The sequence below is a fragment of the Seriola lalandi genome, unplaced genomic scaffold (assembly GCF_002814215.2).
Source record: "Seriola lalandi dorsalis isolate HSWRI2012SDOR001 ecotype SW California unplaced genomic scaffold, Sedor1 jcf7180002054332, whole genome shotgun sequence".
Lineage (NCBI taxonomy): Eukaryota > Metazoa > Chordata > Actinopteri > Carangiformes > Carangidae > Seriola > Seriola lalandi.
In genome coordinates, this window is record NW_019524885.1 from 231,020 (window position 1) to 255,706 (window position 24,687).

At 41.2% G+C, this 24,687-nt stretch overlaps 1 protein-coding gene across 3 annotated transcripts in view; it reads right to left on the reverse strand.

The window, feature by feature from the left end:
• Positions 1 to 24,687, reverse strand: part of cntfr (ciliary neurotrophic factor receptor) — a 233,737-nt gene that overhangs the window by 93,931 nt on the left and 115,119 nt on the right. For all 3 annotated transcript variants that reach the window (XM_023407283.2, XM_087174242.1, XM_023407284.2), the window contains one exon: positions 6,810 to 7,043. In XM_023407283.2, coding sequence (XP_023263051.2) covers positions 6,810 to 7,043 — 234 coding nt within the window. The remainder of the gene's footprint in view (positions 1 to 6,809; positions 7,044 to 24,687) is intronic.

Genomic DNA, 24,687 nt, shown 5'->3' on the forward strand with positions numbered 1-24,687 from the left:
TATCTAAAGATGTCATCGAGCCCTCCAGTGCTGGAGTGCGCTAGTGCGTGTGTGTGTCTGTGTGTGTGTGTGGGTGTGTATGACTGAGTGTTTGCTTATGGAGGAAATAAACACCTTTTTTAAACCCCATGGGACAATAACATCCTGTCATGTGTGTATCAGCTTAACACATGCACATACTCACACATATATACACACTTGCTAGCGCACAATTTGACATTTATGCATATTTTTGTAGTTCTTTTTTATTTTTTGGAGTAATTGTAGTGTTGAATATATCCAAAGTGACAGACAGAATGTAAACATCCCACAGCTATATACAGTGGTGAAATAATACAAAGAGGAAGAGAAGCAGACATCATAGCGGCACTATGCTTTCATATGACAATACAAGTCAACACACAGCACACACACACACACACACACACACACACACACGGCTGTGGTCTCCTCTAGCTGACATTATGTTGACGCACTCCTGGAAAAAGATCACAAATGCTCAGTGAATTTGGTGTGAAGGTGGGGCAAGCACACACACACACACACACACACACACACACACACACACATAGACGGGTGACGTCCTCCGTTCTTAATGCAAACCAGTGTAAACACGCAGCGAACAGATGCCGCCGCAAACTACACGCCAAAACACAAAGACGGAGAGAGATGGAGGGGGAGAGGACGTATGGAGTGATCTGAAGAACACTGAGGGAATGAGACGGAGGCCGAGGGCAGAGAGGAGAGGATGCACTGGAAAAAGAAAATGCAGAAAGCAGAAACAGAAAGGTAGAAATATAAAAGAGATAGATATAATCATAAAATTTGAAGAAATTTGAGAGACAAAGCGTGAAGGAGAGAATTTAAAAAAGAAAAAAAATCATAGACAGATGGCTCTGTGCTATTCTCCTGATAACACTTCTATCTGTGTAAAACATAACAAGCCCCCGGTGTAAGTCATAAACACTGCATAAAATCAAACTATCATCATGATGGTAATCACAACAAGTGTAGCCTGTCATGATGTCATTATCACTGTATCTGCACAACACAACAACAGTTTTGTAGGTGACAGTTACCATAATGAAAAATGCAGATAAAAACATCGAGACAGAGAGGAAGAGGACAAAAGAGAGAAAAGTAAAGAAATAGTGTGGAACAATGTGGTAATGAGAAAAAATATAAAAAGAAAAACGGACTGAAAAAAAGAAAAAGTACAGTTAGAGGAAGAGTGAGAGACAAAAGTGTGAGATGACAATCTGAGTTTCAGTAGTTTGAAAGGCAGAATTAAAGTCGGTGTTGCTCCATTGTGTGCCATGAACATGTCATAAAATCACAAACTGTTATCAAGGCAATTATATTCACTGCCAGGCTAGACCACTGGGGTATTGTTCTCGCAAACTTGTAATTCCCCCCTGATGAATCGTTACACAGTGCAACTCTGTTTCACTCTCACGCACACACACACTCTTTGAGACCACCAAAGTGTCATTATGATGCAGAAAATTACCAGCGGTAACTGAAACACATACGTAGACACACACATATACTAGCCTTTACACACAGTATACATCTCTATCTCTCTCTTTCACACACACACACGCACAAACACACACACACACACACATTCTGGTCTGTTTATGCATTGCATCTTTCACCCTGCTGACATAATCTACCATAACATAAAACTCTCATTAATTCAGTATTATTTCAGCATTCAGTAATTCATCACTGCCGATATGATTAACCAAACTGTCACACTGCCATACAGTCTCATTCATCAAACATTTGCATGGAAATGTTACGTTTAACATCAGCCTGGAAGAAAATCTTGATAGGTGGTGTGTGCTTGGCTTTCTATTGGTTCTGTTGACAAGCGGATGGAGTCATGTAGGCGCGGTTTCCTATTTAGCTGATACGGACATGAGCTGGCCGCTGTTCTAAACGGGCGCGACTCTGTCCCTTTACAGCTTTGTTTGATTATCCATTATTCATTTGGCTTAAACAGGATCACTGATTTGTGCATACGCTTTGCACCAGATCCACAGTAAAGCCATTTACTGTGGTGACATTTTGACTCAGCACAGGCAAAGTAACAGGACCAGTCTACCTTTCTCTTCAATCTGGTTTAGACCTGAGGTGGAGTCTATAATACAAGAGTGTCAGAAAGAAGAAGAAAACTGGTATGGGAGCATATTTTTCGGTGCCATGGGAGTGATGAATCAAGGTTTTCCTTTTGCGATGTATCAAAATTTGTCACTTTTGGCAGCGATCTGAAGTGGCCTGCCATGACTGATGCCAAAGAGATATCTAATATCACCTGCCGTAGTCAGCTAGCAGCTACAGTATGAATCTTGTGGGGATTTAATTTAAAATATAGCCTGTTCCTTAGACTAATATGTGCGGAAACGCTGGCCAGCCTGTTTTTTTTTCTACTATAATGTTTAAACATTAAATCAGTGTTGCCTAGAAAATCTTTTTTCTCAAACTTGTCATTTAAGAGCAGATCTGCAGCCGTCAATCGTGGAGCAATTCAGCAGTGACAGATGTATTCAAACACCCAAACTGAAGGAGAGAGGAGGGGGCTCAGGTGTAGCAGTTGTCACAGTCGAAGCACTTGTCACAGTAAATCTAAGGTATTAGTGGATGTAATATAAATAAATTTGAAACCACCCTCACTGGGATTTGCCTTAAATAAAGCCAGTGGGGCTTCCTCGACTATATGGAATCCTTGAACACAGTAATTATAGCACAAAGAACAAGTTGCAGTGTAAGTATTGATTGATAATAGGAACAATATACAATGATTCAGCAGTTATCTAATGTAAAATTAAGTATATTATTCCAAAAGAAAACCTTCAAATAAGAAACAAAGAAGGATTTCGCTCCCAGAGCACTCTTGTTAATTTTATTTAAAATGTGTAGTTTTAAAAGATAATCCGCACATGAATAAAGATTTTTCACTTGAGCTAAATACCACTTTTAACAAAGGTGTTTTTATTCCAATTATCCTCAGGGGTACTTGCCATTTACAAGTACAGTATATCTCATCTCAACACCATTATTATGCACGGGCCCGGTGTATAAAACCTTCACCATCAGAATAATGGATCTCAAAGGACGCAATTGCCAACTCACAGGTCAGTATGATATGTCGTTAAATTGACGCTCATTTAGCTTTTGTATGATTATTAAGATGCGCGGCCCTAACAGCAAAATGACCAAATGTCATTTTAACAACTAATCATTAGAGCTTGTCATCCGGCAGCGGGTCTTCTTCTGCAAGGATTGTTACCATGACAATTCAAGTTTTATATTAGCATTTAAAATTTAAATGAAACAGCCCTTCAAATATTATAACGTACTATTAAAATTCTCATTTAGCTAAAGGGTTTAACTATGCAAGCAACAAAAATATATTTAAAAAAAGTCTCTTATAGGGGCACTCCAATAATCTTTATTAAACAGCATCATTGGAATTTGGAATTTTGCAGTTCAATCATTCAGTCATTATTTTGTGCAGTTTGAGTGCATCCATATTACAATGTCGTTAACACAAAGTGATAATGTCAGCACTCTCTCTTCAACCCTATTGTGGCAGTAATAGATTGGCTATAATTTCTCAAACAGTATTCCTCAATCTTGCTGCTTTACCACATGGTCGACTGCAGCGGTGTTAGCTTCCACAAAGCGTAGCAGCTGCACAGGGTTGGCATTCAACCCTTGTACTGCAGCAGCTCTGTAGCTCTCTGGTGAGCTTATACTGAAGATGCATTCTTGATCTGACACCTATTATGGAACCACTTGATCACATTCAGCGGGCCAGTTACCTGTTGCAACCAGCTGTACATAAGTTTGACTATATTTCAAACTTTAAAGTCAACAGTAACTGTACAGTTAGTGTCACCACCATCACTCACCACCACATACGAACGTAAGCAAATGAAAGACGTCACCATTTGGATAAAATGGAAGAAAAAGCCACAACGCCCAAGTGACAGAAATTAAGATAGCAGCAAAATGAAAACTAGGCAAGGTAGGATATAGCATGTGTTTGTCCATTATCACATTAATATCACTACAACAGTTTCTCAGTTGCTCTTGTTGTAATGTCATGCGCTTTCGCTAGGATGAGAATCTGTATCTTGCACAAATAAAAAAAAAACCTTTTTCTAAAGTCAGCAGCTAAACAGTTACAAGCTAATGTAACGGCAAACAAGCAGAAATCCCTATATCAAGATAATACAGCATAAAACCACACCTGTGCCCTGTATTCAGCTTGCAGGTAATTGTCAGCTTACAGTGGTTACACTTATCTTCATTTATATATAAATTTGTCATAAAATATGGTCAGATCTCCATCTGAGATACAATAATGAACAAACACAATCTATTTAAACGAATAACACATAAGTCATTGTGTTGTTCTTGTTCATACTGAACACACCATTTAAACATTCACAGTGTAGGTTGGGAAAAAAAAAAATCAGTGTACCCCTGAGGCTAATGCCATAAACTAAAGCTAACTGGAGTCAGGAGTTATCAAACCTGGAGTCCAATCAATAAACTGGATTGTGGAGGTGTCGGTTAGAGCTGAATGTGTTTTCAAAAAAAAAGAAAAACACTTGAGTTCAGAAGAAACATCTGCTGGTGTGAAGCATGCCTCACAAAAGAGAGATCTCAGAAGACTTGGGATCAAGAATTGTTGATTTGCATAAAGCTGGAAAGAGTTTCAAAGTGATTTCAAACAGTTCAAATATTCATCAGTCCACAGTTAGACAAACTCTCAACAAATGGAAACGATTTAGTTCAGTGGCTACTCTCCCTAGAAGTGGGCGCCCAGCTAAGATGACTTCAAAGGCCCGACGCAGAATGATCAGTGAGGTGAAAAAATAAAGCCCAGAGTAACAGCTAAAGGCTTAAAGGAATCATCGGAGCTGGATAACATCTCTGTTCGTGAATGTACCCCTATGCAAATCATGGAGCATGGTCGCATGGAACACTGTGTACATGACGGGGCATGATGGAGGAAGTCGCTTCTCTCCAAAAGAGAACATTGCATGCCAAAGAGCACCCTGACACACCAAAATGATGTGGGGCTTTGCCACCTCTAGACTGGAACGGCTCAACATCATGGAGGGGGAAATTAATTCACAGGTTTATGTATCTTCCAGGATGATGGCAGGGTGGCTGTCCACCTGCTGAAACTCGGGGAAGCTGGGTGTTGCAGCAGAACAATGACCCGAAACATCAAAGTAAGTCTACTACAGAATGATTTCAAACAAAGAAAATTCACCTGTTGCAGTGGCCCAGTCAGAGCCCGGACCTTAATCCAGTAGAGATGCTGTGGTACGACCTGAAGAGAAACTTCCACTGCAGATGTCCTGAGAATATGTCTGAGTCGAAGCATTTTTATGAAGACGAACGGTCCATAATTCCTCCTGAACATTGTGCAGCTCTCATCCGCAGTTTTTGGAAGAGCCTGTTGGAGGTTATTGCTGCCAAAGGAGGTTCGGCCAGTTATTAACTCCAAGGGTTCACTTGCTTTTTCCACCAGCACTGTGAATGTTTAATGGGTGTGTTTAATAAAGTGAAATATTATAATTGTTTTTTTGTGATATTAGCTTAGGGAGAAGGTGTTTGTTTACCCTTGTGATTTAGATGAAGATTAGATCACATTTAATGACCAATTAATGTAGAAAACCAGGTCATTCCAAAGGGTTCATATACTTTTCTTGCCAATGTAAAACGTAAATGACTGTAGTTTGTCATAGGCAATGCTGACCAAGTGTTAATAGATCGCAAATATGACTTTCTCTAAAAATGGTTGGATGAGACCACTTAGCGTCTTATGAGCGTCCCCAAGAAACAAGATGTGGAGGTTCCAATGTAAAAGACATCTATGACACACTCCGTACCAGAGTGACTCCTACCACCATGACACGTAAAACACGTACACCATAAAGGAAAAACCACCAATTGAAGTGTTGAGTGTTACAAGTAAGAAGAAAAGAGTAAGATCAGCAGAGGGTCAACAGGCCACAAACGGAAAGTGTCAAACGCCAGAGAAAGACAAGAATAACTGTTGGTTGTCACCCCTGCTGAGGGAAAATCATTCCCTTACCTGTCCCTGTTTCTTGTCCCTCAGTCAGTGTAAAGACATTTTGGCACACAACTGCTGTGGGTTCAGATGTTTCTGGTCACAGTAATCAGATTAGCCTTATGCTGACTTGACATAAGTGGACAGCATGATTGCTGGTTTGTATTGAGATGATGTATGAGATGACTGGGAACACAACAGAATTCAATACAGCACGGTCCAGTAATTACCACTTGTGGCTGCAGAGGCCAGTGCTCAGCATAAGTTACATAGTACAGTTACATAAGTTTTTTTTTTTTTTTTTTTAAATGTTAAAACTCCCCAACTATGTCAACACTAAGCTACCTTTGAACTTACACAAAGCTGGTGCAGCAGCCTGCAGGACGGCTATAACAGAGCCGTGACGCTCAGTAATCATGAGCATGACATTTCTGTGGTGCTTGAAATTTGAAAAATTACAACTGCAAGTCAAGTTTTATATTTTTATATATTGTTTTTGTCTTTGCATTTACAAATAGAGTTGAGCTGTAATTGCATCATTTTCAGTTGCACCACTTTTCTTTTCTTTTCTTTTTGTTCTCTGATTTCCATTCTGCCTTTTCCTTTTCACTCTATACTGCCCCTTTTCCCAGTTCGCCTCTGGGATGCTTAAAGATTCATAACGTCTTATTAGAAGTGATATTTGGTGGCCATATGCCTGGCTACTTACTGCCGATGTGGAGGAAGATGGTGTCACGCCTCTCTCCGTGCGGGTTCTGAAAGCAGCTGTAGAGTCCGTTGTGGCCCAGGTTCACTTCGGTCAGGATCAGTCTGGGACCTTCTAGACGGTGCTGGGCCCTCACGTCCGTCCCGTTCACCTTCCATGACACCGATGCGTCATTGTCTAGGGAGCCGCACTGCATGGTAACATCGCTGCCCATTCGCTCATACTGGTTCCTAGCAACTGGAAGGAGACAGAGGCAAAGACTAAGTGTTAATGATATCAGCAACTACTAACAAGTGAAATACCTGGCGTGTAGCTACTGGAGGAAGAAAATAAAAGCCTTTATAAGTATATCTGCATATGCAACAAGCAAATATATTGTGTGTGGGGACATTTCTGCTAAATCTGTCACACTTGTTCCTAGCAACAAGAAAAACAGCCAGAAGCAAAGGGAGATTTCAGCGGATATAATAAACTGAATATTCAGATTTGGAAACATTATTAATTACATTTATTATTACTGCCTAGCTATAGATATGGCTTAGCCACTGATTTGTATCTGCAGCAACAGACCGATGGGAGAAATATTTTTACAATGTTTGTACAGTATCTAATACAGTTGATGTCATTTTTCTTTTAGATATTGTAAATCTTTTGTAGCGAGGGAAGGGTGGGAAAGCAAAGTCGCGTTTTGTTCCACACAAAGAGCCAGATCTTGCTTCACCCGAGACCTAGGGGAAAGAGGCACTGGAGGAAAAAAATGTTCTTTTCACTGTGGAGAGTTTTGCAAAAGTTTCTTCAGACTTGTGTTTTCTGTGTTGCCTTTATCTTAGCGTCAACTACCTCACTGCCTTTTGTCCATAGGTTTAGGAAAGTTGTGGGGGCCGTGACCCCGAGGGTTAAGGGATATACGCAAGCCTTATGGGAGTTTTAGCCAGGACACTAGGGTTAGCAGCCTTGCTCTGTTGATAAGTCCCATGGGACCTGTCATGACCACACTGAGTGAAGACCTCAGATTAACACTTAAACACAGAGGATCAACAGCACAACAAGACACAACAATAAAATATTGATCCCCATCTTAGGAAAAGCCCTCGTCTATGAAGAAAGGAAGAAGAAAAAATGTCTCCACTGACCTGGGATCAAATGCTGTCAAGATCCCTGTCTTGCTCTGATGTCTCCCTCCCTGTCTTTCTCTTTGTCTGCGTGTCCCCTCCCCTCCTTTCTCTCTCACCACAATGCCTCTCATTTAGCCGTTTTTCACTTGAGCTAGCTTCCTTCACTCGATCTCCTCACACGTGCCTCTTAACGCAGCCGATACAGATGTCAACCTAGTGTTTCATGTATATTTCATGTCCCATAACAGAGCCATCTATATTTAATGGGACAAGATGCCTGTCCCCATTAACATTAACCTGACACTGTTTGTTCTCTCTGTCTTCCTCTCTGTCTGTCTTTCACTCCCCCTTCAACCTCCCCCAGCCCTTTGCTCTCCGCATGTCTCATATACGCCATCTCTCCCTCTTTCTCTGTAATCACTCAGTCTTCCTCTCCCCTCTGTCCACCCCCATCATCTCCATGTTTGCTACTCCCAGTTTTCTTGAGTCCAAGTAAATGCACTTCCGTTTGCATGTCAGTGGCAAGAAATGCCATTTTTTGTCCTTTGATCTCCTCCCCTGTCAAGTTACTTTGAGCAGATGTGTGATGTTATTTACATGAAAAAGAACGCCCTTGTGCTTTGTGTGGCAAATGCAGAATGAGCGGAGAAGAGCAGGTACAGATACTTTCCTGCTGTTGTAAGTCGGTGAACACGGATACCATTAACGACCAGTGCATAATGCTTCGGGACATGCTGTATCATTTGAAACTTTAATAACTTAGAAAAAACCCTGCCTATCCCTTCCACTGCCTTTAGGTGGCATTAAGCTGTTATCAAAGTAGGAGAGTGAAATCATAATCCTCTTCCGACTGATGTCATCAGAAAAGGGTAGTTACAAGTAAAAAAAAAAAAAAAAAATGAGGAGGAGCACACCCCATAAAATATTTTGCTGATATGACTTTTTGCAGCTTTTTCTTTTTTGCGAATGTCCTTAAGAGTCTCCATACAGCGCTGATTCCTTGACCTCCTCTCTTGTCCCCCCCTCCTCCTTTGCTGCCACATTCCGTCCTTCTTATCTTCTCAGGTTACATCGCTCTTTTCTCTACCTCTGTCCTCTCCAATATCCATTCATCTCCACAGCCTTTGCTTCTCCTCCATCTCTCTCCGCTCCACTCCTGTCCCTTCTCTCAAAACAAACTTCTCGCTCTCCTCCTCCTCCTCACTCTCTGACAGTCAGTCTCTATAGCTCTCGTCCTCCACCCCTGTCTCCTCGCTTCCCTCCCTACCATCTGCCTCTATCCACATCCTGCTTTGAATTTTATATTCTCACGCTCTCGTCTTTCTCATCACCTCTCCCTCATTTACCTCCGCCTGTCTTCAGTGCTGACCTGTTATGGCAATACTTTTCATTAACTATGTGCAAAATGTTCCACAGTGACATTTACTGCAAATGTGAGCTGAGGCCAACTCTTGTTGATTCTGATGGGTTTAAATTATTCAGACAACCCAGAACATTTCATTTCACCTGCCTTTCTCCTGTACTGGCACAGTGCAAATAGAGTGTGAGGATGTACCTAATATTAGCAGTTGGACATGTATGTGATGGGTAGTGTGTTCCTGCGTGTCATTGGCTTGCAGGTGTCAACAAAAGGAAAAAAAAACACAATGTACTGTATTCAACATATTCTAATGTGATTTACCATATCAAGAATTTTGCTGCTTGATGCTTCCCATCATATTCTAATTCGCTTGAGTTAAAATAACTTCAAAGAAACCCTGATTATGATTTGAAAACAGCTACATAATAATGCAGCCCCAAGGTGTCCTGATGGAGCGCTGTGTGTTTTATTAATCCCTTAAAAGTTTTTCTATATCTTTCAACAACGTGTCAGTTCATCTCTCTTTCAATACTTTCGGACTCACCCACCCCCACCCCCACCCACCCCCATGCCCTGAGCTCAGTCGATGCTACTGAAGATGTGAGCGTAGATTACAAATGCACACTTTCATTTTTAACACTGCTCCCCTAAAAAACAGATGGGCACCCTAGTTCTTAGCAAACATTACACAAAGAGGAGTAAACAGGAGCATTTGTTTGGGTCCATTTCAGCCGTGGACTGATACATATTTGCGAAACATTTAAGGCAAAGAAACTGTGAGAATGTGGGTCTGACTTCGAATAAACTGCAGCGTTTGTGTTCATGGTAATGGAGGAACATCGCCCAGTTAAAACGATGTAGCTCAGTGATGTGTGTTTAATAGTTTTCTTTGCACAACAATATAGGCGTATGGCACAGAGGAATAGGCTTTATCGGGCCAAGGCTGCACAGGAAATTCTTGATGTGATTAATTCATTGTTGGTTTTGGTCTTTTCTGTGTGATCTGTTCACAACAAGAAAAATAAAGAATGTCTTAAAAGCTTTAAAGAATTCTAATGATCTAAATACCAATTTCTGTCTCTGTTTCCATTAAGGTTCAGACAGGTCATTTGTGATTCTATGTTCAGGCACGACTACTCTCTGCTGTAGCAATCACTCGCTGTTACCTTTTGTCTTTGCCTTTGTCTGCGCCGCTGTAAGTTATTCTCACTGTCTGCGCTTCCCTTATCTCGTTCTCCACCTCTCTGCTCACCTTCCCCTCTCCGCTCTCCATCACTCTCTCTCTCTCTCTCTCTCTCTCTCTCCCTCACACCTCGTAGCTGCTCCCTCACAGCCGAACTTCAGCATTGATCTGCAGTGTATCGCCGATCATGAGTATTCTGCGCACATGCCACCATACATAATACACCTTATAGCAACACAAGCCAAAGGAAAATAATAATCACAGTTGTGAGTACACTCATGTACTCACTCGCACATATATGCACAGGCTATCACACGTAATGTCCTCATGCCTCATCACCATACAGACACGCAGGCCTAATAACCATAATGACATTCAGCTCAAGTGCTATTGATCCCTTGGTAATAGACAGTCTATTGGATGCAGCATTAGAGCAGTGTTATTCCGAAACCAAATGAGAACTAAAACCATCAATGTCCTTCAAAAAGCTTAAATTTGACTATTTATAGTCATTACTCTGCTTATGTATATTGATGCGAGCTGACAGGGCCCTTCAGGAATAAACCTCCTATGAACCAGCAGTTCAAATAATTAAAGTTATTTTCAAATTTAGACAAGTTTTCTGTGCCGCAGTAAAGAGGAAGTCAAGTGAGTGATACCAGTGATGGAAAAACAATGAAAAACACGAGATAAACAATGACAACAACAAAAAAATAAACACGTTGCAACTTAATATAATTTTTTATCTGATGTCAATCAAATCTAAGCCACTACGATCAGTATGAAACATGCTCACAGGGTCCTTGTTTTTCTACTACTGGTGCAACATCGAAATGCAAAGGCATGCTACAAACATGTAGAACGTGTTTGTTTATTTTAATCACAATGTGTCAGAGTAAACTATTATTTGAATTTGCGCACTTTTCTTTTTTCATATAACTGTCGTTTAATTGTGTTATGTGGTATTTCTTACCTCCCACAAAACACATGAACAGTCAGTGATAAATATATAAGCAGTACCTCAAAATTAATCATGAGGGGTATCAAATGTACAACTCATGCACTCCTGCAGTCTCAGTAGTGCAAATTCATGCTGCACTTGCTGTTCATACACACAGAAGCTTCATTTAAAATTAAATTTGCAGTGTCAAGAAAATATCAGTTATGTCATGTCTGCAATAGAAGTGGTGAAACAAACACTTTTGTATTGTTATATATTATGTTTAATAATAAGGACCACGAGGGAAAGTTGAGCATGGAGCACTGAGAGTATCTTAATTCTTATGCAGCCTTGTGATGTTTTCCCAGAGCAGTGCATTACCATAAAGAGCCAACATCATGTTATGTTGTGAGGTCACTGGTGCTAAGACCTGCAGGACAAGCTAAGACAAGCACACATCTCTATCTAGGGGCTATTTAAAGAATGATGAATACACATTCATACGCACATGGACACAAACTCCCCCCGGGAATGAACTGCAAACATAGATTCATGGGCTGTTTACTAAACTGATAAAGTGATGAGCTACACACACACACACACACACACACACACACACACACACACACACACACTGCGCATACTGTACATGCCAAAAGTCAAACATCACATTTGTGAACGTTAACACATGAATGCATACCCATAGGAATATACACACTTTTTATGTTCATATACCTACAGTATACTGTACAGTATATTTACAGTGAATGACAAAAACATAAACACACTGTAATTGTTTACACTTGTGATGCACACACACACACACACACACACAACTCAAACCTCATCCAGTGACCCAAAAATCAGCTTTTCCGTCCCCAATTAACTGGTCTTTAGTCTGAAATTTGTCCCCAAAGGTAGCCTATGACAGAAAGACACACACACGCACACACACACATACACAAAGCAATGCTAGTCAGAAGGACATATTTAGGTGGGTGGTATTCTAAGTGCATGTGTTAGACATATAGTACCAGTGAAGGTCAAGATAAGAACTGTAAGAACTGGAGTCAAAACCACTGGAAGTGAGATGTACAATATATGGAGAGTTGGTGGTAGAGAAAAAGGAAGAGAAAAAGAGGAAAAGAAAAAGTGGAGAAGGTTAAAGAATGAAGACAAAATGAAGAAAATGGTTTAAAACAAAGGGGCAGGCTGTGAGATGCAGTGAAAATAAGTCCAGGGAGATGGAGACACAGAGAATCAGTGCTGTGTTGTCTGCTTTATATAATCAGAAGGACACTGGTAAATTCATGTCTTCATCCTTTGCACCTTGATTAACTGTAATTCAACCAGAAAGATCAATTAAGGTCAAATTATCGTTAGCAGACCTATCAGAGAGGATATTCATGAGCACAAGTAGCTCCACTGTTTGATGAGCTGATTAAACACGGCTAGAATTACCTGTTCAAACATCAAGTGCCATCGAGCAGCAGGACATTGTAATACCTTCCCACTGCAGCATCATCAACTGTCTATTGATGAAGTGAGGACATTGACTCGGAGGAAGATGCCAGCGTAAAGCTCAGTGAACTGACAGAAAGGCTTCAAATAATGTGACATGCCTATAATTTAGGGTTAACTGGCTCAATAACACACGCATGAATGCTTTAAAAAATAAATAAATAAATAAAACGCCGCCTCAGCAACACTCTTCCCACGACATTAGTGGAAGAAACACACTTTTAACACCAAATTATGGCTTTTATGTAACATGAAAATAAAACTGCCATCAAAACGTGAATAGGCTGCTATTTCCAGCGAAAATATATTTACATCAATCTCCTAAATAGCATATCATAATAGAACCGGTGGAAGGGCTTGACAAATGAATACTAGGTTTTTAAAAAAAATGCATGTAAATTGTGCTGTTATCAATGCCAACACAATCACTGACTCATGCACTGCTGTGTCTATTTAGGATGACATTCACTGTGAATAATAACATAGATTAAATAATTTTAAATTAAAATGAAATATTTCTTGAACAGAAAAATAGTTTGTTTTATTCTTGCAGCCCTGAGTGTGCAGGGCTTTCTCTCTGGCTGCAGGTATAACCTCCACCGATCAGAGTCCACCACTCGTTTCTATGGAGCCTGAGAGGCAAAACATGGGGCAAAAACACTGTTTCTGAATTTTGACTGTAGCTGTAACTGCCTTATAACACACCTAAGAGGGACCTAGGTGAACATATTAAAATTTCACTTACTAACCAGGACATCTTTACATTAGAGACTACTGTGGAAAAACAGTGGACTTTATTGAGTCATCCTTAATTTTATTTTATTTTTTTTTACAGTTGTGTAACTGTCCTCCTTCTCTCGATTTCAAATAAACTAAAACTTTATAGAAAACTGCTATGTTTTTTATAGCAGTCATATGGATCGTTTTTCGAAAGGCACAGACAAATGAAACCATCTTGTATAAATGGCGGGCCTGGTTCAGAAACATACATATGGGTCATTTTGGGAAATCAATAGCACATAGCCTTTTATGTTCTTATGGCACGAGGGCTTGTTTTTCCATCTGTCACCGCTGTTTGACTGGTTTCACAAATAGCGTATACTCTCTGGAAAAAGAACATAGTGTTTCATCAGAGATCAAACTTTAAAGTCTACATATGTCAGCTCGCAAAATGACTATTTCAACAACCACCTCTCTACAAGTTGTCACATTTTTAAAATTGTGGGAGAACATAACATTTGCAATCACATGCACTCTCTGCAGAAAGCTCCATTTGAATTTCACTCTGGGTTGGTGGAAGGGTAAAATGTGGATCGTTTACGTTGGTGCACACACACGCACCCACACACTCACGCACTTGCACAGCTAAACAGGTTGACATTCACACAGCCTCAGATAGGTATGTGCAGATATGCATCTAGCACCCACACAGCCCATAAAACAAACACACCCTCTCGACTAGATTAGAACACTGTTGAATTTAGATTATGGAGAACCAGCTGTGTGAACCTACATGTGCATGCATACGTTTCAATTTACACAATATCTGATCCTCGCATGTATGAGAGATTGGCTCTATCACTCTGCATCTATGACTTCACTTGTCTGTGCATGCGTGCATGTGTGTGTTTTTAAAGCGTGCGTCTGTCTGAGTAACTGGCTGTAAGTTATGATCCGACTCCGCAGCAGCGGCGTGAAATGGAATTGAGGTTCAGCGCTGGCATTCTGATTTACCATCTCAAAACGTTATACTCCCCTCGTGCTCGTGCGACCTCACATGTGTGTTTCAGTGGGATTGTGCACGCGCCCGCGTGTGTGTGTGTGTGTGAGTTTCGTCTGTGACAATGTGCAGTTCTCCATGTGCGTGCATAGCCCTCCTTGCGGATTCATTGGCATGTACATATCTGACCGTGTCGCTTTCCAGCCGGGCTGTAACTCACAAGAACATTTATCAGCGAATCGCATTTGTATGCCTAAGGGGAGCCGTGCCTTTTGAAAGTCCAACAGTAAAATATTGGATTGGCTGACACACAGAGATAGAGCCCAGGAGAATTATCAGTTTAGGTTTAGAAGATCACATTTTTTCACTCTATGGCTGCAAAGCTGCCTGGAGAGAGTTTTTTCTTCTTCTTCTGTTTTCATTTTAAATTGAACATTGAAATTGAAAACTTTAAATTTATCCTCTATTCAATGGTCTTTTATATATATAAAATACAGAAGCACAATGTCTGTGCTGACCTTTTTCACCTTTTCTTAGGTATACATTTCAGACAAAGTTTTCAGCTTTCAAATTGATCGGTTAACAAATCATCCATTCCACAATAATTTCAGACTTCTGGGATATTGTCTCAACATTAGCAGATAAATATTACCACAGAAAAACACTAGAATTAGTGCGTAGCAGCTGTATATTATTTTAATCCTTTCAAAATGAATATTTAGTATTTGATCACTTCCTGATCAAGTTCATGTCAGTTATTTCAGAAGTGCTACCGCAAGGTTAGGTCAGATAGGTCAGATAAATACTGAATTAGCGTGTTTAGTCAGGACAGGAGGAGTAAGCAGCAGAATCAAATTACTCATGTGATCGCACATGGGTTATTCACACCTGATTGGGTTGTTGCTAAGGGTCTCTAATCCACCATCTCTCCTCCAGCTTTGGCCTTCACTTGTCTTCTCATTGGGCCCTCGAGAACGCGGACGCTAGGCAATCAAAATCGTTTACACGAGCACGCCACCATTATACAGCTTCTCTTTGCAAACAGTGGTGACTAGCTCACTCATCAACTCGACTTTGTTTGAATTTTAATGGCAAAGCTCTGGAGCTGAAATAATAAAATAATCCTGGCAAAAAGTCAAAAAGGTTAGACTTTAATGAAGTGGTTTTGGAAAGACCAAAGAGAAAAATCAAGAAGATCACTGCATAAGGAGAATTCGCTCTCTTACTCATTCACTGTGAGTCATATCAGATTTCTTATTATCACGGACAGGCCCGTGTCGGAAAGAAATGAGAAGAAGAGAAAAGGTCATTTCAAACGTGGAAGCGGTTCTGGATCCCTGTTGACTTTACAACGTGTTTATTTGCGGTGTTATCCTTAAGGTTGCTATCACTGACTGCGGCCAAGTTGTTTATTTGCTGTGCAAACATGCTACAAATACGTCCTCCTTAAGCTACAGCTGTTTTCTACAGATTGGATCAAACAAACACAGACTCTGTTTTTTGGTTGTGTTTATGTGGAAACGATGAGCCTCAGAGCATTTCCTCCTAATCTGTATATGTATGGGTGATATTAGGCAAAAGTTAAAATAATCAACAGCTGTTTGTTGTTATCCGGTTACTGTAGTGCTCAGGTTGGAGTTGGGTGATGCTCTGTTGGGAACAGAGGGGAGATGTGTTGACACGTTACAGCAGAAAACGCACGGGTGTAAATATTACAATGAACGACGGCTGAATTCCTTTTCGCTGCTTCAGTGCGAGGGTGCTGGTGTTGTGCACGCTGCCTCGCTATCGTGGCTCTCTGAGACACTTGAACGGAACAGAGCCACTGTTAATATTATTTGTAACACGTGGTTTGACTGCTATGACTAGTCGACATGGCAGCTGCCGTTTATCAAAGGGGAAAATACAGCACTGACTAATTTCAACTGGATTTGCTGCTTTTGTCTGTTTTATATCTGTAAAGTGATATTTGACTTTTCTGATAAGATTACAAATATCCTGTTGGGCTTTGAGAAAGACAATTCTATACTTTTTTCTTTTTTTTTGGACATTTTATATTTGAATCATTAATCCAGTAGTTAATAAACAATGCTATAGGTTAGGCTATACGTTAATTGATGATTAAAGTAAGCATTGGTTGCTGTCCTAGAGGGGAGTGAGGTCTAATTAGGCCAAAACGGGTAACACCTGTGCAGGTGCACCATGGAGGTGTGGTGTCTTCCAAGAAATACAAATGGCAAGATGCAATCTAATGAGCAGCGCTGAATATTTGCTGCTTCTCTCGCTTTTAAGTCAGTGTAATTTAAATCGCAATTAATTATTTTGGACTATCTGTCAAATTCTGTGAAAGTGTAGCGGGCCATTTTATGGACTAAACAATTAATTAGTTAATCCAAAAGAAATAAGGAGAGATTCTTACGCAGTGAAAATGAACGTCCATAGTATATCGTTACATTGAAACGTGGAAGTTGAAATGTGTGCATAGGGTCTGCCTCCTCAGATGATGATAATTCACACACAGGTAGTGTTTTCTAATCGTTTTCTTACAGCCACACAGATTCTTTTTTGTTTTGTTTTTTTCGTGCCTCAGTCAGCGTGTGGCACAGCTGGTTAGGCAGGTTCCTCAGATGTTTTCTGTGAGGTATGACGCAGCAAAATGCTAAATCCCCCTCAGCGATTTATAAGACAGAGATCCGATTAACTGCTGTACGACATAATAAGTATTGGCAATAAACTGCTGTTGACACTTTCACGGTCGTGCACATATTAATACGCTGATACAGATGCACTGTGCTGTAGATGTAGTATTTGCTCACACACACGCACATACAAGCCACACAGGCATCATTACAGTACACTTGGATGGAAGTACGCACGAACACGCGCACTTCTGCCCCCACCCACACACACACTCTCACACATACACTTCCTCTGCAAATATCTTGGAATTAAGTTATCACTTTATCCTCTCCTGTCTCTTTCTTTCCCACAGAGAGATTAACATCCACTCTCTCCCTGCTTTTGCCGCCCCTTTCATGTGAGCACTGAGGCAGCTGCAGCTGTGTAAGTGTTTGTATGTGAGTGTGTGTTTTCTGTGCATGTGCGTGTATGAGTCAGGGCTCCAGCGCTCAAATAAATCCACTTCCTGTTTCCTGCCATCTTATCTTGGCCCCACCGCACATGTAGACATACAGTGTTGTACGTGTGTGTGTGTGTGTGTGTGTGCGTGTGTGTCAGTGTGATCACTGCCCTCATCATCATGGCCAGCGGAAGTCACTGGAGAAGACAGTGAGATTTGCATGCAACGGGGTTAATTGATACTTCACATTTTAGACGTCTGTGTTCTGGGAGGGAAGTGAGGGAGATAAGAGGGAGTGTAAAAAGGAGAGGAAAGAGAGTGGAGGAAAAGAGAGATGGAGTGGAAAGATGAAGAGGAGAGAGCAGTTAGAGGTAAAAGGGGGACAGCGCAGGAGGGAGGAAGAATTGTTGAGAGCGAGTAGGGCAGTTAATATTTTACAAGCCGGGATTAGAGAGGTCATGAAATGAGGAATGGGAGAGAGATTCCTGAGAGTCAGCTACAGGGAGAAGGAGAGGAGTGGGACAGCTGGATAACACGGCTTTGATCAGAAACATCTGTAGGTTTCGCGGCGGAGAGAGAAAAACAGCGAGTGGTGGGAGAGAGCGATGACTGCATCCTGCTTCGTCTGTTTGTCTGGACAGGTTTCACTCCGACGTTCTATCTCTGTGTCACTTCTTTCTCCGTCTTAATCAGCTTGAGATTACTTGTTAAGGTTTTAACTTTAACTACAAATCTCATGCATTGTATTATTCTTATTTACGGATTTTTTTTGCATTTCCAGTGCAATGAGTCCTGACTACAATATGCACTATGAAGTACAGTACTTAACTGCTGACCTTTTCCTATATTGCACCATAGGCTTTTAAATGGATTTCCCATCCAGGTTTCCATTGCTCCCACTACGACAGAGACATCTTGCAGAGAATAGAGTCTTGCTTGACACAGGCAATCCATCACGGTGAGCATTTCATCCCAATTATGTTTTGTCAGATCACCAAATATAAACATCTAATTTAGACGTTGTTGACCCATAATGATGTTAGTGATGTCATCTCTAAGCAGATTGACTGTCTCAGCATGAAAGCAGACTGCAATTGTTTGGTTTTTTGGGAGGAAACACAGGAGCCAAGGCATCCTCAGCAGTCGGATATGAATGTTTTCTAACCCCAACTCGTGATTATTCTGGCGCGTTTCCAAAGTGAAATAGATATGTAAATGTGATTTTTATTCTTTTTGAAGAAACTAAGCCATAAAAACAAAAAAGCTGGAGGACATTATCAGTGGCAGCATCGTAACCTCAGAAAAACGCGGTGTGATTGTTATTATCTGCTTTTCTAATGAATCGTGTGTCTAATAAATATGTTGTCTGAGTCCCTTTTGGCAAGACTGTATAATAATGATAATCACACATAAGCCTGCAGAAACCTCCCTCACAGTCCTAATCTTATTGGTTAATAACATGGCTAACATCAACCTAAGCCTTCCCAGAGAGCCAAACTCTGAAGGTCAGCGCTAATACCAGGCCGCTCATTTATTAAACCAAATGGAGGGGGGGTGGGGGGGTATAAACAAACAGGAAACAGTGAGAGTAAAGAGATAAAGAAAAAGGAGAAAATGTAAGGTGATAGGGAGGATAAAAGTGGGAATACTAAGAGAGCGAGAGGAAAGTAACAGCAGAGAAAGAGGAAAGAATAAAGGGTGTATAAGAGGAGACGTGGAGAAATTTAACAGCAGGATGAGACAAAGTGTGAAGTGATACTGTAAGCGGGCAGAAGGGGAGATAGAGGAGGAAAGGGTTTCAGAGGGAGAGATGAGAAGAGGGGGGACAGAGAAATGACTGCCTTAATTAATGGACTGTAATATATGACAATATTCCTGGGGTCCAAGATATTATCAGCAAAAATTACGGCCTTCATCAACGGGCACACTGTGCAAATATACCGTGACCTTGACAGAAGAACTGAAGAGACAGGGAAATGTGGAAAACTCCTGACAGGAACTAAACGTGTCTTGCCCGCGATAAAAAGTTATGATAGCTCCAATTATGAAAGAGGCTGATGAAAAACGTCTTTCTTTCTTTTTTTTTTTTCATTAAAATCTGCTACAATCAGTCTGCTGCAGAAGCCAGGCCAGCTCAATAAGGGCTTGCCAAGCTGACTTTAACAGATTTTTGACAATTATACGCATTGATGTTTTAGTTCATTTACAAAATACTTCATACTCCAGTTTATGAGGATGAAATATTACTTAGCTTTTTATGTATATTGTAGATTCAGGGTGTAAGGGTATCCATTTTGTCAACCGCAAAATAGCTCTATCTTTACTCAACCATTAAAACTGCCCAGCTATTTGCTTTAATTTTGTGCAATCAATTATACTAAGAGCGTGGTGCCACGATTTAAACGCACAGCAAATCGTCTCACGATGGCAGCAGGATGTCCAGGTTGCCAGAGAGGTTGCAAGTGTTTGCTGAAGTGTCCTTGAGCGAGAGATGCCAAACCCCAAATGCAAATGATGTTTACATAATAACCTGCATTAGCAATTCTGATGGAGGCAACGTGATGCTGGTGAAATTTGAAAAACACAGGAAGCAGTTTAATGCCGTGTAGTGCAGAGAAAAGGAAGGAATCTGGGAGGTCGGACGGATGTCTCAGTGGTTTTCTTTGACTCTCTCACTCTTGGTTGTGTCCCATTTCTTTCTGCCAATAAGTGTTGAGCAGTTTCCTGTTTAACCATGGCTGTGATCTGTTCCTAACCAGCTCCAAGATTTGTGTTCTGTAGGTGACTATCACTATGTGGGAAGTAGTAAAAGACAAGAACTAAGAATTAGATGTCCTATATTTCAAACTTTTCTGGTGTTCTGTTTGAAGTTTTGATATCCAAAAGAAGATTTAAAGTTTTAAATACCAATGAAAGTAGTTTTACATCTCCTCTCTCAGGCTTCTCTCTGGAGCTCTAGCAACAACACATCAGTGAACCAATCAGAAGAGAGGCTCTGAGGCCTCTCTTGGGGCATGGCTGAGAGTGGTGACTGTTTTTATTGTGACATCACAAAGTTACCGAAGTCCTGACAGCTCGTCTTAAGGCACAGTTTCTGAATACAGGCTGTGTACATTTCTCTGATGACTAGTATTAATGTAGCATCTAGACCTTTCTAAAGACATGTCTCACTTCATACAATATGGGACCTTTAAGAGGTATTTCTACCCCATAATAGCTACATATTGCATGCAGCGAAAAGTAATTTATGTATATATTATAAAATGGCACATCTTGACATGTGTAAAAGCATAGGGGTTTATTTCTGTCCTGCTGCTGAACTCCTGTGTCCTGTAGCTGCCACAGAGCTATCAATCATCCAACACTTGGAACAGCAATCAGCCTGCGTCGTCAAGCTGTTGCTGCGGCAGCTAAACGGAGCGCGGGCACGGGCTCCACCGCGCAACAGCGGAGCTTCCAGCATTATTTTCATTGTTATTTGAGTCAGCGATCAAAGGACCACCGGTCCAAGTGGGACTCGAGGCTGTTTCCCCCGTCGTCACAGAGGTTCAGTGAAATTCAAGAAAGATTTTTCCGTGGCCGTGTGCTTTCAGTGTTGGCCGGGTGACTGTTTTCCAAGTACTGGCAGGTACCGAAGGACCCACACATGAGTAGTTCCGAAGCTGCAATCAATCATGTGTGACTGTGGAAATGCAACAGACACATACAGCAGATGACACACACACACAGTGCATGCACGCACTTGACTCACACAGAGGCACACACACATATAAACACACTTACATATGTGCATGTCCACCTGCTCTTTGTCCCCTTGTTTCTTACACGAATACACTCAGATACACAACAAGCAGGGAGTGATGGAGAGAGAACTGCTGTCAGGTTGAGCTGCTGCAAAGCACAAGCAGCTGAGAAGGCATAGATTATACTACTGCCTCTCCCGAGCTTCAGATGGCATGCAATGAAGGATTCGGGAGAAAAAAAAAAAAGGTGTTAAACAAATAACTTTGGAGGAGCCCAGTGGTGCACACACAGAGATTTATTTGCACCGGTGCAGATCCCTCAGCGTTGTTGCCCTTTTCTTGATGCGAAAGTTTACTTACAGTTTCACGCTTGTCATTTCGTTGGAGGAAAGACTAATGATGCATTTCGCTGCGATGAAAATCATTACCAGCGAATTATTTTCCCTGACAGTCCACCCTCTTTCCAGTAGCCCTCATGAATTCTCTTGACTTGAAAGAAAGACTTGACATGGTATGGAGTGTCCTTTTTCAAACTGCACACACTTATTATGAGTTCAAAGGAATCTAGGTTAATTAATGCAGTAGGTTATAACGATGATTAGAAATAATGACTGCAACCGTAGTGAGTGTGAGATCAAAGTGTGACCCCTAAACAATACAAAAGGAACATTTTGTTCATCTAATCAGATCATTTATGAAAATCAGAATACAAGTGTGATGGAAACAGAATGTTTGGCAGTGTGTGAACATTTGTGTGTGTGTGTGTGAGTGTGTGTTTTAGCAAAGACCTGCAGTCCAGGTTTTACACACACACACACACACACACACACACACACACCAGCAGAAAAGAAAGCAGCACTAAGTCCTAGGCATACACAGCCCACACGCACAGTCAGGGGAAAGAGACGTCACAGGAAAAAAAAAGATGTGTTTTGTAACCTTGTGTATATCTGTCTATATACAAGCTGTGTGTCCCTGAATGCATCAGTTAATGAAATTAGTCATACTAAGTCAGACTGTGCATATCTGCACAACATGTTTTGTACATGTATAAATGCATGAGAACATTCTCATTGTCTGTTTAGGACATGACTACATAGACACATGCATTCACAGGACCACATACACTCACACTCTCTCACACACACACACACACACACACACAAACACACACACATGGACAGGTTTTCAGGGAAGAGGCTTCTTCATCTGCTTTTACCTCTGTCCAGGTGGGTTTGGATCAATATGAATAATCTCCTTGTGGACCAGGGAATAGGAGTGCTATAATCCAAAACCTGAACTTTGCCACTTCCGCACAAAACATTTGCATCTTTTTCCCTTTTTCAAGATATATGGGAATTAATTAAAATATGCTCCCTGATACACTAAATATAAACTGTACAGTACATAGGCAGCAGCTCTGGGGAAACAGTGCAGAACAGACGGTCAATAACAAGCGGAAAGAACCGGCCGGAGTAGACACAGCCAGAATCAATAGACTTCTACCTTAATGACCTAAAAGTCAGTAGTTTCTTCTTTCTTTCTTTCTTTGTTCCTTTCTTTCTTTCTTTCTCTCTGAGGCAGGTGGTGTGGTACTGAACATGGGTCAAAATCAGCACAGCTGTGTCCTGTCTTTTGTTTTTTCTATGTTTTGGCTGTGAAGAAGTAAAAGTGCACCACCACCATCATCATCATCATCATCATCGCTGACATCATGATCATCATCATCATCATTACTGGCACAGAATCAAAAATGCATACACATATGTTAAAAGACCTCTTACTCAAATTAACCTTCATTTGTATCCCTCATTGTCTGCCACTGCGATAGATATACTCTCTCACACACTCTCTCTCTCTCACAAACACACACACACACACACACACACACACACTCATGGCCACAGACAGGTCAGCCTTTTTGCATCAGACTGTGAAACCACAGAAATCCAGAAATGTCAGAGCTGCAACAACAGGACAAGCAAATGGGAGAAATTAAGAGGCTTTGTTGGTGCTTAGAAGGAATGTCAAAACACATGTTATGGATGAGTGTGAGTAACGAGGGCTCTTAGAGAGAGAGGGGGAGAGAGAGAGAGAGAGAAGGGAAAGAAAGAAAGGATTTACTGAGTAAAAATTAGAGACGGTATTTCCATGAGTTTCTCAATCAATGCGTGAATGTTAGTATGGATTTTTTTTTCAATTTATTTTTTTATGTGTTGACAGAAACATCAGTTCACAGAAACAACAGCACACTCATCCACTGGCACACACATGTACAAAGACACATGCATACAGGCATTTTGGTCCACACGAAGCTGTCCAGAAGTATAGTGGGCTCCTGGTTTTTGGACCCCATGAATATAGTAAAACAAGATCACACACACACACACACACACACACACACACACACACACACACACACACATAGGGTTAGTTCTAGGCCCCTCTGTTCCAGCAATAAGCCTGTCTGAAGTCTAGCTATAATGACATCCAGGTATGTTTGCTCTTCATTTTACACGGCTCATCGCAGCTCCAAACAGGGTATCAGCACTGGGGGGAGTCTGTGTTGTGCGTGTGTGTGTGTGTGTGTGCGTGTGCGAAGGTGTATTATTGTGTACACACACAGATGGCTTTGTCCTTGTGCACATTTGTATGGCAGTGTGTACTTGTATTGCTTCGTCCATGTATGCACTGCCGCTATATTTGTGTTTGTTCCCATGTGTATCAGCTCATGTAATCAAAAATGCATTAGTGTGTCCTTATGTGTGTGTGTGTGTGCGTGTGTGTGTGTGAGCAGGCAGGACTTTGCCCACATGCGTAGACAGAGCCCTCTCCCAGGCTTGTTGACATTCCAGTAGCTTGGCCTCTCAGTCTGCTCCAAACTATCCTCTCATTCAAAACAGACCTCCCCTCTCGCTCTCTCTCTCACACACACACACACACACACTTTCTAATCCTTATTCTACCTGCTACCTTCTCATTGAAAGCCTGTGCTAGGACGTGAGTGTACATGTTCACCCTGTCCTCCATCAGCGCGGTCCTGCTCGTTGGGTTCATTCTGGAGTTCAGCGGGAGCAGAGCATCGACATGAACTGTATACTGTTGAGGAGACACGTTGCACGATGTTTACTTTTACTGTGGCCACGCTGACTGCTGCTGTATGACAATATTGTGCATACACTTATCACAAAGTAACAGGCACGTCCACCTTTTGTCCCAA